This window comes from Sparus aurata, chromosome 12, assembly GCF_900880675.1.
Source record: "Sparus aurata chromosome 12, fSpaAur1.1, whole genome shotgun sequence".
Lineage (NCBI taxonomy): Eukaryota > Metazoa > Chordata > Actinopteri > Spariformes > Sparidae > Sparus > Sparus aurata.
In genome coordinates this window covers 20,309,386-20,327,542 of record NC_044198.1, presented here as the reverse complement: position 1 = coordinate 20,327,542, position 18,157 = coordinate 20,309,386, and the positions used below count along the sequence as shown (strand labels likewise).

The 18,157-nt window shown below is 43.3% G+C and overlaps 1 protein-coding gene across 2 annotated transcripts in view; it reads left to right on the top strand.

The window, feature by feature from the left end:
- The first annotated feature begins 777 nt into the window (after positions 1-777).
- Positions 778-18,157, top strand: part of col27a1a (collagen, type XXVII, alpha 1a) — a 76,258-nt gene continuing 58,878 nt past the window's right edge. For both annotated transcript variants that reach the window (XM_030436091.1, XM_030436090.1), the window contains exons 1-3: positions 778-1,228; positions 6,517-6,587; positions 12,780-14,284. In XM_030436091.1, the coding sequence (XP_030291951.1) occupies positions 1,176-1,228; positions 6,517-6,587; positions 12,780-14,284 (1,629 nt within the window). In that variant the 5' untranslated portion in view covers positions 778-1,175. The remainder of the gene's footprint in view (positions 1,229-6,516; positions 6,588-12,779; positions 14,285-18,157) is intronic.

The following is an 18,157-nucleotide window of genomic DNA, read 5'->3' as shown; positions in this document are numbered from 1 at the left end:
TCCTGTCTTGTGTTCATTTGTCCTCTCAATTAAAGGATCTGTTCACCCAAATTGCACACATGCCATGTTTTTAAGATTCCTCTCTGAGATTTTTCACTTCCACTCTGATATCATGGAGGTGAATGGAACTCTCACTGGATAAACACTGTTCCTGTTACTCTGACGTGACCTACAAAACAGTTCCTACTAAAGAAATGCCAATGTGTAACTCATTTTTATGAAACACAAGTTGTCTTATCGCACCGTTGAGCAAACACATCCATTAAACATGTCTGACAGTTGTAAGGAGGTAATTATTGGCTCTCGTGCCTGCTTGGAGGTCTTAAGTGGACCTTATCCTGGACCAGGCCGTGACCCCTCTTAAGGTAATGGGAGCTGATCCAGGTGCTGCTCCCTCCTCACTGACACTTCTCTAACACAATGCCCAAGACTGATGTCAACAAGAGGTGTGTCAGTTTGGGAAATGCTGCCAAATAAGGTACATACCAACATCTGAATTTTGCTTTGCAGTGGGTGTCTCTCATCTCTTATCTTGGGTCATTTTGCTCCAAGGGGAGATGAGACAGACTTGGAATGGTGACAGAGAAGTCGTAAAGTAAATACCACACGTTAAGTAATGATAATGTGGATCCATAAAGGAGAGCCTCTGGATCTGTAGGTGTACATGTTGTGGCACTTGGAGCCCCATGACGCGCTGTGTGTCCTCATCCATGTGGCCACCCCCTGGAGAAGGCGTGTAGTTGCTTGCTGCAACCGCTGGGTTTCTGTAACCCGACACCTGGCCGTGCGGTGCGTTTGCCATCGCTTTACCCGCAGAAAGCCCATTTAAAAAGGAAAGGGATGAGTGCGGCGCTCCTGACTCCGTAACCCCCCTCCGAAACGAACCCAGCTTTCTCCGCGGGCTGCGCGTCCCTCAATCTGGATCGGCATAAATGAATGAAACACAGGGGAATATCGACAGACAATCGCACAGGAAAACTCTCTGTCAAACCAGCAGTAGCAGCCTGCCAGGAGGAATTTATGTCGGGCTTGACAGCATGAGTTTTTTCCTCTGGAACTTCATCTCAAGCTTGTCAAATGTGTAAAACGGCGACCGGTGTCTTCTGCCCCCCTTGCAAAGGAGTCACGCTGTGATTAACGGTCAGGTTTTTGACTGCCAGGACAAATGAATACAAATGAATTTAGGCACCCGAAGGAGAGATTGCAGAACCTCTCATCTAGACACAAAGTGAGTACAATTTATTGTGTTTTATTGTGTGTGTGTGTGTGTTGTTTTTTGGGTGTTTTTTTTTTTTTTAGAGATTTAGTGGTGAGAGGATGTTGAGGTGAAGCAGATGAGAGCTGGAGGGGCTGAGTTATAACTGAAGGATCTGTTTGCCTCCATGTGCGTATACCTGAGTGTGATGTGCCGGCTGGCTTTGGTCCAGCTCACCATGCAGGAGTGTGGAGGGCTCGGTACGGGGGTCTGCTGGGACCAGGGGGTGTTATTTAGCGCTTGCGTGACATTCACCAGAAGTTTTCCTCTTCATTTTCCTTACAATAAGGGCCAATAACTCTAATAATTTGGAAGCAGCCACATTCAGTATTCCCTTTTGTCCGTGTGCCTTTGCGCAAAAACGGACTCCGGTTGCTCAAACATTTAAAGTTTTTTTTTTGTGGCAACATTTCGCATCTTGTGTTCACTGACCTGACTCATCTCGACAGAGGAAGCAAAACAGGCAATTATTCCAATTTATTCACACCCATAAAGTTTTCACGAGAGGCTCATCAGCATCCACTGCTGCGTGTGCCAGATTGTGTCAGGATGGTTTCCATGTTTTTACCTGTTTTACGCACTTTTTTTCTTTTTTACAGCTCGACACACTCGGCATTTAAGAAAAATACCACTGCAGTTAGTCAGCTGAAATTATGACATCAGCCCCTTGCATGCACTTTATTCGGTTTATCCAGGCATCTGCAGCTGACACGAGTTTTACGACCCTGTGACATACAATGCAGATGGGGTTTTTTTTGCGCATGTGTTTACAGCGCATATTTTCACAGACAGTGGAAAAAACTGTTGGTAACAAATGGAGCGATATGTTTTTGCTCTTGCCCCTTGCCACAGTGTTTACTTTCTCACAACCCTGAAAAGTGAGGCTTTCATTCATTCATTCATTCATTTATATAATTCATTCTGACCTCAGATTGATATTGGGGTTTTATCGCGCAGTGAACATCTGGTATCTTAATGGATCAGCGGCGAGATAATGAGGATGCAGTCATCCAGGGAGTAGGAAAGTCTGGAGATCTGACCGTGATTTAAAACAACTTGGCTCGGTGGTTATCAGCTGTATTTATCACACTTGTCTGGATGTTTAAAAACTAAAGTCAATCGTTAAGAGACACAAAAAATGGCACTCGGAGGTTTCTTTCTCTTCTTCCTTTCCTTCCTTCCTTAATGCGAATTCAATGATGCGTTTTGGAAATGCACGGACTGCAGCACAGAGTGGTCTACCTGCAAGGTGCATCCTTCCCCACATGTCCACATGGTGTCGCCCTTCGTGTCTCACTCTTCACCTCCAATTATTCTTTGGAAATGTGGTCCTAGATTTCGATTTTTCATTGTGGGTTTTTTTTTTTGTACACTGAAGAAAACAGCAATGGAGGTGATTTTTTTTTAAATGTAGCTGCACATAAACTTGCTGAATCTTTAAAATGTCAAACTTGTAGCCTGTAATTAGTTTTAGTTGCCACTTAATCACAATGAATCACGCGCTGTTTCATATTTCGTCTCCCCTTTAGGTGTAGTAATAGGTGGATACACACCTTTCCCTGCGTGAATGCATGAGTGTCGTTCGTGTTTGTGCGTGTGTGTATGTTGGGCCTGTGTGTGTGTGAGTGATAAAAAAGTAATTTGATGAGTAGATATTTGTCAGGAGGTAAACAGTCTGAAGTGAGAGGTTACTGGACTGCAGAGAGAGCAGATGACGGACTCTGCTCGCTCCTCATCAGCCTCTGTTAGTGTCAGCTCATCCATAGGAATTTTCCACTCTGTGTGTGTGTGTGTGTGGGTGTGTGGGTGTAGGTGTGTATTTGTGTGTGTGTGTGTGTGTGTGTGTGTGTGTGCTCAGGGGGGCAGGATCACCTTGGGGAAATCCTTTCTGGAATCATTGAGTGGTCCAAACTTGTGAAAAGAAGCGGAAACTATACAGGCAACTCAGTGTTTTGTTTTTTCCTTTTTTCCCCCCACCTTTGACTGGTCGCTGGCCCACAGTCGGGCTGCTGTTTGAGAGCGTGCAGAGAGGAGGGTGGCTTTTTTTTGGGTGGGGGGGTCAAGAGGTTAGAATCAAAGTTTTTATGTTTCGGGAGAGAGGCAGGGATGCCAGAAGATTCAGCAAGACAAGAGGAAATGTGAGAGTTGGCATCTGTAGCTCTCCCTGCACCAGATATCCTGGACAATAAGCTTAATAGAATTTCTTTGAATTTTACTGTAACAACTCCTCTTTGTCGCTCTCTCAGTCAGTTTACTGATCAGTCACTTGGGCTGCAACAAATGGACATCTTCATTATCGATTAATCTGTGGAATATTTCATGATTAATTGACAGAAAATTGTGGAAAATGCTCATCACAATCTCCTAGAGCGCTAACAGACATCTTCAGATTGCTTTTTTAGTCCAACCATCAGTCCAAAACTATTTACTATCACAAAGAAAAGCTGCAAATCCTCACATATAAGGAGCTGGATCCAGCAAAAGTTTGACATTTTTTGCTTGAAAAATGAAGAATTTTGAATCAATTAGTTGGTGAATAATTTTGGGCTACTTTTTAATCAAACTGCTTCGTCAATCTACAATATGTTTTTAACAGTTTCTTAATAACAGAGGCGATCACAGTTAAGATCAGCTGAAGTTCTCGGCAGTGCAGAGCAGCCGTCTTCCCCCTCCTGTCTTTGAAATGTGAGTTCACAGCGGATATAGTATATGTTAGACTGCTTTACAGGACGACTCAAGGAGGTATTGTTCATCTGGCCTGTATTTTGTCCACTCAGCTAAGCCGAGAATTCCCTGCAGGGAGTCCTGTCATAGCTCACTGTTTGGGTATGAAAACCACACCAGACAGGGTCAGCAGCCCTGATTTAAATGTACAGCGTTGTCACTCCACAGAAGAAAAATCCCAACCTGTCACGTACGCTTCAAAAAGCACCCCTAATTAAAGTCCAAACAAGCTACCGAGAACTTTTATTATGAAAAGCCAAAGAAAACACAACCGTTTCCCAGGAAACTTGGTCCAGCTTGCACAGATGTAAACAGCCTGAGGGACAGAATGAGTGTCGTTCTTTTGCTGCGGTTATGAATCTCAGCATTCATGACTCATTTTCAGAAAGCTGATCTCTCCTCAGCTGATAAGACACTGGGTGAGACTGTAACCAGCTGGAAGTCTGGGACACACACACACGAAGCATCCTGAGTAACCACAACCAGCTGTGTGTGGGGTTGATTGCGATGAAGCTTTGTTAGCAACTAGGAACCAAGAGACGCCACAAACACACATGCAAGCACACCATCGCACACGTCCACACACACTCTGATTATAATCATTCAGGCGAGCGGGGGAAGCAGCCGCTGGTTAGTGCAGAGGTTGTTCACAGAGAGACAGACAGCAGGTCTCTGCCTGCGATAAAGGCTGATCAGCATATTTATGCAACAGTTACCGTCTTTCCCACATTTATGTATTTTAAGCCCACGCCTCCTGTCTGCCTGCTCCACTCTGAAATGTCCAGCCACAGCTGCTATACACATTTCCTCCCTCCGATGTGTGTGTGTGTGTGTGTGTGTGACCATGTGTGTCTGGATGACCTCCAGCGGTAAACAGTGGCTCCCCTGCCTGTCACCAGATCTCGGTCCCCCGCTGAGCCCTCGGTCCACTTGCCAATCAGTCTCCCCAGCTCTGCAGCACACCTGGATGTGTTGAGGGTGTTGAGAGGGACCATTTCTTTCTGTGTGTGTGTGTGTGTGTGTGTGTGTGTGTGTGTGTGTGTGTGTGTGTGTGTGTGTGTGCGTGTGTGTGTGTGCGCATAGACATGTTGGTTTTGGGAGGAGAGTTGATGGATAGGTCTACTGTAGTATTTCTGTCTTACAAACCACAACTCCAAGCTGTGTGTGTGTGTGTGTGCGTGCGTGTGTGTGTGTGTGCATGCGTGCATGCATGTGTGTTTTGGAGAGAGGTGCTCTAGGTTGTAAGCACTTTTGCAGAGTCCAGGTCCCATTTGTTTTTCACAAGGTATCGGTGGCTCGGACGCGAAACATGTGGGGTTTGTTTGAGTCTGTGTTTTGGTTTGCTGTAAAAAGAACGATTTCAGATTATCATCTTGTGATTTCACGAAGCTTAACACATTATGCAATCTCAGTCTATTTAATGTTCTGGTCTATGATAGACATAAGTTTTGGACTTTAATAGAACAAATCATAAGATGTTCCTCTTAGGGGTCAAATGCAAGTGGTGCTGATTATTGGTACCACTTTCTGACAAGGCGCCCTTTGTGAAGGAGTCAGACAAATGCTTTTATCAATGGTTGATAAATCCATTACTAAAGCTTTGTTCATCTAATACAAGCAACTGTTGTGTTGCTGATTGCACAAACCAATTTCTTGGATTTGAAGAACAGCAACAATACTTGGGACTGTCCTGTACTTATTTTGTTTTTCTAGCAGACAGTCTCAAAATGCCATAGATCATTTGATTGAGGAGAAACTTAAAACAAGGTCTTTAAATACTGACAGTTTGGGTTGGCGTCCGACCCAAGATGAAAAGTCAAAGCGTCAGTATTTGAAGCCATGGGAAGGAGACGCAAATGCTGTTTTACTCCAGGAAGTTACATTTTAGTTCCTTTAAAAATATGTATTTCGATCTGTTAGACTTTCATCAATTGCTTGACTATAGCTGACCTTTACTGACTGAAGTTACAGCCATTTATTATCTATCTTTCATCACTGAACATGTGGATGTGCCCAAAAAAATTCAAGGAGTCAAAAGTAAGGTTATTACATTGAAGCAAAAGGGACTTTTTTAAGAGAATTATACAATGTCATCCATTGGACATGAACAACGAAAGTAGCTTGGCTGCTCAATGGCCCAGAGGATGAAACTGCGTGGGTTTCCTTTATGAATCAATGCTGAGGAACATGATGGCGCAATGACCTTCACTGCAGAGCCTCTGAATGAAATCCAAACAACACAAGTGTGATACCACTGGAAAGCAGAGAAACTCGGCTTTACATGAGCATATGGGCGTGATTAGCAAGTCAAAAGCTATAAAACAATAGGCATTTTAGGTCTTTGAGGGGTAATAATTGCACAGTTGATTGGTAATTAGAAAAGTGAGAAACCAATGAACTTTAACTAATGGATTACCAACATTTATAACTGCATTTTAACCCTTGTAACACTTTCTTTGGCACCAAAATGTATTAAGAGTTCAATACTTGTATGAGTCAGTACTGTGTGATTAACCTCCTCTCTCCTCTTCCCACAGGAGAGCCCTATTGCTCTGTACAGTTCTATATTGTACTTGTTACCTGGGACTTTCACAAGTACACTCTGAAGGTAAGACATCATCTGTTACTTCACTTTTCTCACCTCTTTTCTTACTCACTGAAACTTTTAACAGTGGAAAAAACTGTGAAAGTTATTGGAGCACTGGGGGGGGATTTTGGAGTTATTCTCCTTTTTTCCTGTTTGGTCATTGCCCAAGCACGTAAACACATTGCTATGAGAATTGGGGCCAACCGTTGCCATGACAACGAGTGTTGAGTAAGCTGTGGGAGCGAGGTTAGTGATCAGACCATAGATTCAAAGTGCTGAGAAGTATGTAACAGTGTGAAAGGAGTCAAAGTGATCAATCTACAGAGAGTTATCCCCAAAAATCTGCAGCTTCTGTCCACCTTTCAAAGAACTTTATGGCGAGTTGCTGGACATCTGTTCACCCTCACTTGTTGCGTCGTTTTTTCAGCTAAATATCAAACTACTTGCTTTTCGAGAAACAGGAGATGGAGGAGACCAAAACAGAGCAAAAAGCGAGAGAAGATATTGGATTCACATTCATCAGGTGGCTCAGAAATATCCAGACTCCAAATTAAAGTTGTTCAATAACTGTAGCATGTGTAAATTAGCACCTGTTTACTAACAAATTCGTTTTATCAGCTTAAAAATTATGACATGTTAACGTTGAGTTCACAAAAGGGGCCCCAAAAAATCAGTTATTGCAGCTTTTGTTAAGAAGGTGTGGGGTAGTTTAGGTAATTAGTCAAATCTGAACAAAATCTGATGTATTTGTCTGTAGTGCACAGTGAGTGTGTTTTAATGTCCACTGACAGTTGGGCTAATTTTTATGTGATTAGCCAGGTGAAAATGTTCATTTGAGCTTCTTTTGGCACCCTTTGTCGGGTTCCCATAATAGATACAGTCCAGTGGATAGGCCTCTTCTCCTCTCCAGTTATTTTGATTGAGACTGACAGGGCGCTGAGTTCAAAAGCTCCGACACGCAGTCACTGAAACCAAATGTCATCTCAGTTTATTACAAGAAGGCTGAAACTGTATGTCTTTATTTTATTTTATTTTTTTATTTTTTTTTATTCAAAGCTCTTTGATAAAAGCCCTGTAAAATCTGTTAATTTAAGAGCTGGATTCTACATCAAATATACAATTTTCTTAAAACTTGGAGATAATTGGAGATGATTTGTGTGTTATTTTCAAATATCATCACATAGTCTCATCGTTCCAGTAAGATCAATGTGTCAGACGGACGAAAAAAATCTTAATTTCCGAAGTGGAAATGAAAAATTGGCTGTATAGCTGGTTTTATTGGCATCTGTCAAATCTGGCAACACAGTCCATGACCAGCATCACTGCTGCAGAGTGGCTGATCTCACTGCTGAGCTCTCTCTAAGTGGAGAGCTATCCAAGAATCCAGCAATGGTGGACAGTATGGATGAACAGCAATATATTACTCCCTGCATTTAGACATAGACTTCCTCTGTGGCCAGTATCAAAAAATGATTAATGATGAGATGCTGTCTCTGTAGACGCGACCATCATCAGTGCTGAAAAACACTGATGATGTAGCTCTTTTTCTCAGAGGCTGCAGATTTTGGAGTTTTACTTACCTGAAGTCGATTCAACAGGCACTTCTTCAGTCACAACCGGGCTCACTCTTAGTTTCATAGAGATGCTTTCACAGGCATCCAGACAGGCCAGAGTAGGGACTGTCATTGTTTTAGATCCTTTCCCTCCTTAACCATGGTGTATGCTCATGAGACCTGAGGTTGCTGCCTATATTTACAAAACGGGGAACTCCCGTGATTTTACACTTAAAAGTTTGACAATTGAATAAATATGGGTGTGGAGTTTAGCGTGCCTCTGCAGCCCATTCCTTATCTTTGCCTTAGGCAAGAAGCTGAAGGCTACGTTAGCCTCTGCTAGCCAAAAATTGCCTACGTGGACAGTACCATTGAGTAAAGAGCAGAGAATCATAAGTCAGCCTGACAAGTAGCGCACATAAGAAAATAACCGCAACATCCACTGTTGATTCCAGCCGGGGTCCTTTTCTGAATGTCATATCTCCATCTCACTTGGTTTCCTGTCTCCCTCCACAATGTCAACTTTCTCTTAAAGGCAAAAATACACCCCCCCAAAAATCTGGGAATCTGGTAGCTTAGAGGCTAAGTTGCATAACATATAACCACAGTGTTCCCGGTTTGATTCTGGCCCGGAACAAAGGCCTTTTAGGCATGTCTTACCAATTGGCAGCCACCTTGGCAGCGCCCCCAAGCAGTTATTTTCGGGATAACAAGGCCAGGTTCCTATCTAAATGAATGGGCAGAGTGTCAGAACTTCAATTCCACTGTTTTTTAATGGTCACAGGGAAATAAAACCTTCATGTATATAATCAAACTAGTCAAATCTGAGAATTTTTTTTTAAAAAGTTTAGTTACTTTATCCCCAAACAAGGTCTAAAATGCTTTTTTACCACAGCTTACACATCGCTAGACATGTACATGGTCACTTGACACAACTTCCGCGAGGTTAATGTATAGTGTTTGAATAATATCACCTCTCTTGGTAATCCTGTGCATTGCTGTGATATCCACCTCTTCCATGATCAGAAGAAGTCCTTTTGTAGCCACATTAGATTGGTTGAATCTCAACATGATTGGCTGCTATGTTTTTGGTTCATCTACTTCCTTATAACGTCTCTACCCAGGACCTTTGAATGTCAAACACTTCTATATCTCTCTCTGTGTTCCAGTCTATATCTCTGCTGTCACCAAATAAAGGCAAAATGCCAAAATGACTCTGAAAAGAAGAAATAAAAGAAACAAAATTTGACCTTGTTTTGTCCCTCATTACCATTGTGGGAAAACATTGCGATGTATTGCTGTGGGATGACTTTTCCACTCAGAGATATCATAAATGGCTCACTGTAGACCAGCGTAGGTCAGCCAGAGAGAGGTCTTTCGAGTGTTGTCGGGTGAATCGGTGACTTCATCCTCTACAAGGGATAACATTACAGACTGAAGAGCCTTGGACTTTCTCTCTGTCCTACTTGAGTGACTTGGCACAGAGCGAGGCTATGAGCTCCAGCCATGTGTTAAACACAAGTCTGTCTGTGTGTGTGTTCACATCCGATATACAGTATGCTGTATATCTAAAAACACATGTTTAATGTGTGCCCCAGTAAGAGTACAAGTGGTCATGAAATAAAAAAGAGCCAGACAGTAGATACATGTAATGTACCTCCTGCATCACTGCCAAGTCCTGTTGTCCTTTACTGCAGAGGAGACCACACAGAGAGGAGAACTCTCTGTGGATGGGTATACACTATACCCCATGTAGGTCTAAGTTTCCTCTGGCTATTTTATAGAGCCCTAATGTTTAGAGGAAAGGGAAAGTCTGACAGCCATATACAGAAAATGGAGAGAGCTAGTTGAATAGGAAAGGCACGTCTACTTTTCCTTTACTTTTCTCTGTGAAAAAAATGTTAATGTGCTTTATCAATAAATACTCAAAGGAGACATTAAGCTCTTTTTCAGGTTCATAATTTTATTATATCTTTCTACTAGAAAAGGTTCACATGCTCTAATGCATAAAAAACAAACCAGTTTTCTGATACTGTTTAAGCTACTGTCTCTTTAAGGCCCCTCACTCCAGAATACCCAGTATGCTCTGATTGGTACGCTCAGAGACACCTGAGCAAGCACTGCTCACCTTATCTCCGGTCAGCTCCGTCATGTTTCACTTTCCAGTTGGCTTAACGTCTACCATGAATATAGGCATACATAATGCCAATGTGTGGCATGGTCACGTTGTGATGTCAGGAAGTCACAGAATTAAAGGGGGGACTACTGACGAGGTGTTTCAGGCCCTAACTTTCAGGTTTAACCTTCAAGACCTTTTGCATGCACAAGAATCTATATATCACAATAAAGAAAATTAGAAAAAGAGTAATAAATCTCCTTTTGATAATCTGGACTATACAGATCAGACTACACAGAGTTTTTGTTTGATGTTCTGGATATGAAAACTCTGCACAGACATTTTTCGCTCCGATCTGAGGCCTGCTCTTAAACTTTCTGTGCAATTTGTAAAGGCTGAACCACCTCATCAGTGGTCTAATGGAGCAGGCCTCACATTATAGAAACACAATCATCTCATTGAGGTCCTTACCAGTGCAGCAACTGTTCGCACATCCCATCTGGCTTTCTCCTCATCTCTCCCTCTTTCTGTCATCTCGTCAATGCTGCTTCCCCATTTTTCTGTCTTTTCTATACATGTCCCCATTAGACAGGGCCCAGTGACCACAGGTCAGAGTGAGCCCACTGACAAAGATGCTGAGGGGCCTGGGTCTGACATCACAGGTTGTATAGAAAAATGATTGCTGGGACCCCAGAGACTGAAACAGGCTGGAAACTGTAGTCTGAGATGATCCACTCTCTTGCGGTCATGCTCTGAATTTCCACACTACTGATGAGAGGAGAAAGGATAAGAGGAGGTTTTGTGATGATGCCGATGTCCTTTGCCTCATTAATCCCCTATAGCCTTAAAACAAAGAAGCTATGTCTTGACATCAATCAAGCAAGGATTCCTCGACATACAGTACAGCAAGCACTCAGATGTACTAATTAGTGTGGAAGTTATGTAATTTTTTCACAAAATGTATATTTAAGACCTGATTTATATCCCTTACAACTCAAACTTCTTTAACTCATACTGTTAGCTTTATAATCCGAAAGTGTCTCTTTCATCATACGCGCATTGGCCAGATGGTTAGTATGGATGGCTAGATGGCCTGGTGCAGGCTGCTTTGGGCTTTACTGAGTGCCATCTTGTCTTGTAATGGAGTCCTAAACATACGTAATATACAATGCTGCAGGGATGATGTATTTTTGTAGAACAACCCAGAATTTAGCAACACCCTGGTCTCCTCGACACAAAGACAATTCGATCTTTTAGTTGGATTTTGGATTATTGCAGAAAAAAGTTCTGACTCTTTTTTAGATAGATTCTGCATCACTTTTTAAGCGCAAGTCAGAGTTCTCATTAAAATAATGGTAAGATTTCCTTCATTTTCTGCTCCGTGTGAACCAAAACTCATTAAAATTTTATTAGATATTAATTTGTGGCGCTTTCAAGAACAAAAACCAACTCAATGATTAAAGACAGAAAGGCATGATTACATAAATGTCCCACATATGGAGCCACAGTGCTTTGGTTGGCTTCAAAACCTCAAATGATGTTTGTTACCCTTTGGAGCTGTTAAAATATGACCACATTAGACTTACATTTAGGGCTGAGCAGCGCCTTTAAGAATTTGCAGGCGTGTATAACAGTAAATATGCTATATTCTGAAGCCATGCTTCTAGCTGTTTTATGCTCCACGTCAGTCATATGGTCAACACAATACCACAACTTTCCATGTTGGAGGGAAGCGTGAGGCTGCAAACCGCTGACATTTGAGACAAAGGCGACCGCAGCATCACTGTGTGGCATCAACTCACTCAGAATGCAGTGACCGACCAACCAAGGTCACTCCATCCTGCCCTATCATCAGCATAGTTTTATATCTGTCTTGACCTATACATAGTCATTTGTTTTGGCATCGAGTAGAAGCAGACAGCCTGCAGAAGCCTCAAAACCCAGTTAGTTTATTGTTGTTTGGATTTCATTTTTTTGTGCCCCCACCATCTTTTTCCCATCTCTTTACCCTGCAGTATGTTGTGCCACATTACTTGCTGTTAACTGCTTTTAAATGTTGGCTGAAAGATCAGGAAAATTGGCCCACAAGCCTATATGTCGATCCAACTACCACTGGCAAAGACAGCTGAAATATTGTGTTTGTTTCTCTCTCTTCCATATCTGTTAATTGGTTGGTGTGTGAGTAATTGCTGCTCAAGTTGCTATGCTTGTGTGTTAGTGTTACTACTGTACATCAACAAAACTAGGACCAGAAACTGTGTACATTACTGGCCTTGTGTGATGTTTACATTTCTAAATTTGGCGATTTTTCAATGAGCCATTTCTCTTTTTTACAGAGGCAAATGTAAGATGATGCTCTTTTTTTCAGGTGATGCTTTCACATGTTCCTTATTGTGGCAGGACTTAAAGAGAAATATGAAAATTATAATCAAGAATGATCAAGAAAACCGATGTGATCTAAATGATAAAGTCCTCAAACTTATCTTAAAATATAATTTTTGATAATTACATGCACCTCCTAACACCACTGTCCTTTCTACCTAGATGTCGACATCCTCCAAAAGTTGGGGCTCAAGGGAGAGAAGCCGTCACGCTCGGTGCCAGCAGGGGTCATTCCATTCAGATCAGGGATCATCCTCAACCAGCGGGCGGACGTCGAAACTCCATTGCGTTCAGTCTTCCCAGCGGCCATCTGGCCCAACCTGGCACTGGTCCTGAGTTTGCGCTCACACCGCGTCAACAGTGCTTTCCTCTTCACCCTGCTCTCAAGCCGCAGGAAGCTCCTTCTCGGTCTGCAGCTTGCGCCGGGCAATCTGGTCCTTCACACAGGACCTAACACCTCGGTGGCATTGCCCTATGAGCCTCATGATGGTCAGTGGCACCAGCTGGCTGTGGGAATTAATGGACAGAGAGTGACTCTATATGCCTCCTGCGGAGAGCAGAGTGTTCATGCAGACTTTGGGTGGGACCGTGAGGAGGGACTGGCTCCAGAGCTCCAGGGCTCCTTCCTGCTGGGGCGTTCAGGCCAGCAACAAGCCTCAGCACACTTTGAAGGAGCCATCTGCCAGTTTGACCTTGTCCCTTCTGCACAGGCAGCTCACAACTACTGCAGGTACATTAAGAAACAGTGCAGGGAAGCTGACACATACAGGCCTAATCTTCCTCCCTTGTTGCCTATTCTTCCACGAGAATCAAACATCACAGCTACCACTGCTACCCCAAAGCGTGGTGGCCCGGAAACAGCCCAGAAGACCACACGGGTGAGCCTCGCCAGGAGTGCTGCCGCTGCCGCCTCGGCTGTCAGATATGTAGCCTCCACCCAAACAATAAAGCCCAGCACTGGGACCATTTCTACACCGCTGCTGGGAACTGTGATGCCAGTCACAGTCCAGCTTAGTTTGGCCTCCCCACCTCCCAAAGCCAGAACTGAAACTGTCACAGCACCACTCAGGACAAGAGTACCCCCAACAAAACCACCAAATCAAACTCCTTCCACCCCTAAAGCTTCAAACCAGAAACCTTCCAAACCCACTCCCACAAAGCCAGGTCTGCATAACAGCTTCAAAAAGACGATTGCAGGAACAGACAACAAGAAAAAACCTACCATTCCAGCCACTAACAGCACCAAACCCACCAAGGCAAAGCCTGACTCGGCCTTATCAGACCAAGGTGTGATCCCAAAGAAACCAACCACAACCAAGAAAACACCCCCCAAGCCTAAAGTTACACCATCCAAAGCCACTCCGTCCAAACCCAAAACAAATTCGGTCAAAGTCGTCCCTTCTAAACCAACGATATCCAAAGTCAACCCCTCAAAATCAACAAAAACGACAACTGCTAAACCCTCCAAGTCAGCCTCTAAACAGGTCACCAAACCAACAAAGCCAGCCAAAACCACCAAGGTCCCAGTCACCCCGCGACCAACCAGATCTTCATACAACCCAGTAACACCACCTGCTACTGATGGCTTCCAGAGCTGGGAGGTGCCACCTACTCAGTTCTCCCTGCTGGCTGGACCTATTGGACAGAAAGGAGATGCAGGCCCACCGGTAAGCACCTCTGATCTGTTTTGTTGGTTGGAAATGTGTGCAGTGTTTCCCACAGGTTGAAAATGTATTATGTGGTAGGTGGCAGGGCGTGTGTCAGTTAATGCTCAGACTTACAAAAACGTACATTTAGAAAACATGCATATTATTGCTTAAGGATTCTTTTTCTACATCAGCCAAGGAGGCTATGTTAACAACTGTGTCCATCTACTTGTTGGTTGTTTGGTTTGTCAGCAGGATGGAGGATGGGTCTTGTAATCGCTCTACCAAGTGCCATAATAGTTTTGACTTGGATTTAGGTCCTGCTTACACTACATGCTTTAGGATATAAAGAATTTGGTGGACTCTTCAAGAAATCTTGCAATTTAAAAGGTGCATGTAGAATAGCTCTGATCGGTAGTCTGGCTGTAACTACTTCAAGGCAAGACAAAAATGACGTGACCACACAAAGACTTTGCAGTCACGTCTCGACTGTTTGTGCTGGCATCTGTGGGTGGTGAGTTCAATGGTTTACATTAGGAAAGTGTTGAAAGGTAGTGAACCATGCTCCATTAGGGACGACCCAGTCTGTGCTGGTCTTTGTCACCAGTGAAGGACCAGATTTGATTCTCGTGCTCTGGTGCTGGAAATAAGAGACCGCAGAGATATGTAGGCTAATGTGGCACTACCTCCTTTCCCACACAGGTTAGAATTCCTAGTTTTTGCTCCCGCCTTTCTGCCTTTCTGCCTTCCTCTGTGCACAGTGCCCTCCAGGCTGGGTGTGACGTGTCAGGTCTGACGCCTTGCCGTCTCTGCACCAGATTCCTTGGCTAGTGGAGGTCTCATGGCCCTCTTTCAAAGCTAGGTCAAGGGTCAAAGCAGTCAGTAAACACTGAGAGGTAGGCTAGGCCTTTTAGGAGTGGGAAGTCTGTGACAGGCTGTGTTGGCAGGCAGACACTCAGTTGTATCTTGACTTGCCAAGGCAACTTTGTTTGGGACTTTGTCAAGTTATGCTTGCTAGTCTACACCTCCAAATGTGACCTGAGTAATCAGACCTCAGTGTCTCGTCAGCACATTCTGGGTGTGTTTGTTTTTAAAGCTGCCCTTGTGATTGAGTCATTTTAGTCTGAAGTGTGAGCAGGGGCCTGTGTGTTTGATACGTGTGCTTTTTCTTTGTAGTGGTCTGTAATTTGCCGCCTGAGATTGCAGAGCATGGCGTGTCAAGGGCTGGCCAATTTACATCTCCACTGATGTCCACACCACACTCGACTGTCATTACGGGGAACCAAATTACTGCCATTTAGAGAGCACTACCTGCAATCTCAATATGGAGTGCTGTAATCTGCCACAGAAAAGATATTGTAGGAGGATGATTAAGGGAAGTTATGAGGTCGTTTACTGGAGGACTGTCTGACACGAGGGCTGAGGCCAAAAAACCTCTGTTATGTCGTGCCAAATATATTGCAAATTACACCAATGAGAGGGCAGGAAATTGTACCTAGAAAACTAGGATCAGCACACAAACTATAGCATACTTTCCAGCTATAGCTCAGGAGAATCCTACGTACATTTTCCAGGCATTTCGTTAGACTCTTGTAAAAATCTGCATCTTGTTCAGACTTAAATGCAGTCAATTGACAGGATCTCATATTTAGACACGCATGCAGATTGTTTACTTAGGAAATATATCAGGGATTAAGCAGGTGCTTCCTGTCAGAGTATGTGTCTGTCTCTGCGTTGCCATGTAGTGCCTTGGGAGATTGTGGATAAACCCAGTCACGCTTCCTTTTCAACATAGTTTGGATTTCATAAACAGACATGCCATGTGCATACCGTCTCTGACTACTTCTCACAGCACAGTCTTGTACACACACACTCTCTCTCTTAAACATACACATACACACATCCTGACAAATACAAAAGTCAGGAGCCAATGGAAAGCCTCACATCCATTGAATTTTCGGCCAATTGCTTCATTCGTCACTATCGCTGCCTAAAGCATTAGGACTCTTCCTCTGAAACCATGATCGGGACTTTTATCCAGATTCTGCACTCTGTCTGCCAGGAGCAACATCCAGTGAAGGCACAGATATGGCAACAGTTTCCCATCTGAAGCATCTTTGGCTCCTCGCTGCTGCCTTAAAAAATGACTTCCTCTGTTCCACTGCAGCTTGACTGTGATCTATGTGCTCTGATTCGAAGTGCGAATTGGATCTTTTATTTAATAATTTCCTAATTGGAGCTGCACTGGCACTGAGTTTTATTTCAATTTAAACTGTAACTGATTGTTTCTTTCATCTCAGCACTTCTGTATTCAGCTGAAATGAATCAGCAGGTTGCATTAGTCCTTAGAAGTAGCCACAATAAGAAGGTGTTTGAGCAGTTCGAAGGGACTCTAAGTAATATTTCATAGCAATTTACATTATCACCTTTTCGTTGGCCACATGTGAGTGGATTGTAATGTGATGTTTGAATTTGAAAGCCTGTGGACACTTTCCATGTGTCCTTTCTATAAGTTGTGAACACTGTTGGACTATGAGTTTCTTTGTGAAGGACTCAGGTTGGATTTTCCTCGACAGTCCAAAGGATGTGACTTAATGCACGTCCTCCAGGGCCTCCTCTCAGTGCCTCTCTCCGCTCCGCTGACAGAGAGCCACTGTAGCTAACATTGTTTTCGAAATGGAGTCCACTAACGTAAATGACCCGCTTCCAGCACAACACAGAAGTTCCACAGAGCCCCTTTAAATTATCATAAAAGGTCATTGAGGAGTTTGCATTTTGAATTGCTTTGAATTGCAGCATGGAAGAATTCCTACTCCAAACAAATAGGGGTTAGAAATATCACACGAGTAATCACTGTTCCTGCTAACTTTATGTCTTTATTCATCCATGACTGTAGCTGCTTTTAGCTAGTTAGCTAAGTTAGCCGTTCAGCTAGCTGGACAACCAGGGGAGTGTTGAAAGAGGTTTTCACGCCCCATGCTGGCTGCTTAGCATGCTTACTTCAGTAGAAATACTTCCTTGACTGAACATAAATGTTAATCCTTCACATTATGCTCTTTATTTGAAGTTAATAGTAGTTCATTATTGGATGTTTTAACTTAAATTCATAGATATTTCTCCTTTGATAGTTATTTTCCTATGAAGAAACAAATAAATGCTTTGTAAACCATTTATTGAGCAACTTTTTTAGTGTGAAGTTTCAACTGGTGTTGACAATACTTTGTAAATGGTATTTAGAATATGTTAATAAATGGCTTGTAATGCATTTCAATTGCAATGCATTAGTGTGACCAAATTGTTTAATGAAAGTCAAACTTGTAAATTCAAGTAATAGTTTTTAAACTTTGAAACGATTGCCTTCACAGATTACTACATGACTCTGAGATGCAGTCGTAAGGTGGTACGAATCATGCCCTAACATCCTCGTGGGCACTGTCAGCAAGTCCAAACCTCATAACTGTAAACAGCCTTTTCCATCAGACTGTGTTTGAAATGTGGTGATTGGAAAATGCTTACGGACGTGGGAATTCTGTGAGATTGCTACCTTCCTGGCCAAACCGCAGTCGACAAAACAAAAATATTCTGTAAGAGACAAAGAATCATGTTAAAATTGGTCAGGTGCAAAGCGAAGAAGACAGCAGGGAGAAACAAACAAACAAGTGCAAGGAAGGGTCTGGCCAAGGCAGGGGGTGGAAGTGTGAGGATGGACAGGAGTGTGTGTTGGGATTGACAGGTCCTTAGGCCACCATAGGAGGACACCACCTGTAACAATGGGGGTGGTCTCAAGCATGGAGGTCGTCCTGGAAGAGATGGTGGGGGGCCAATTATAATCTGCAGTGACACGCTTCATGCAGGTAGCAGCTACCATCACAACAACCACCGGACGTTGTTTTG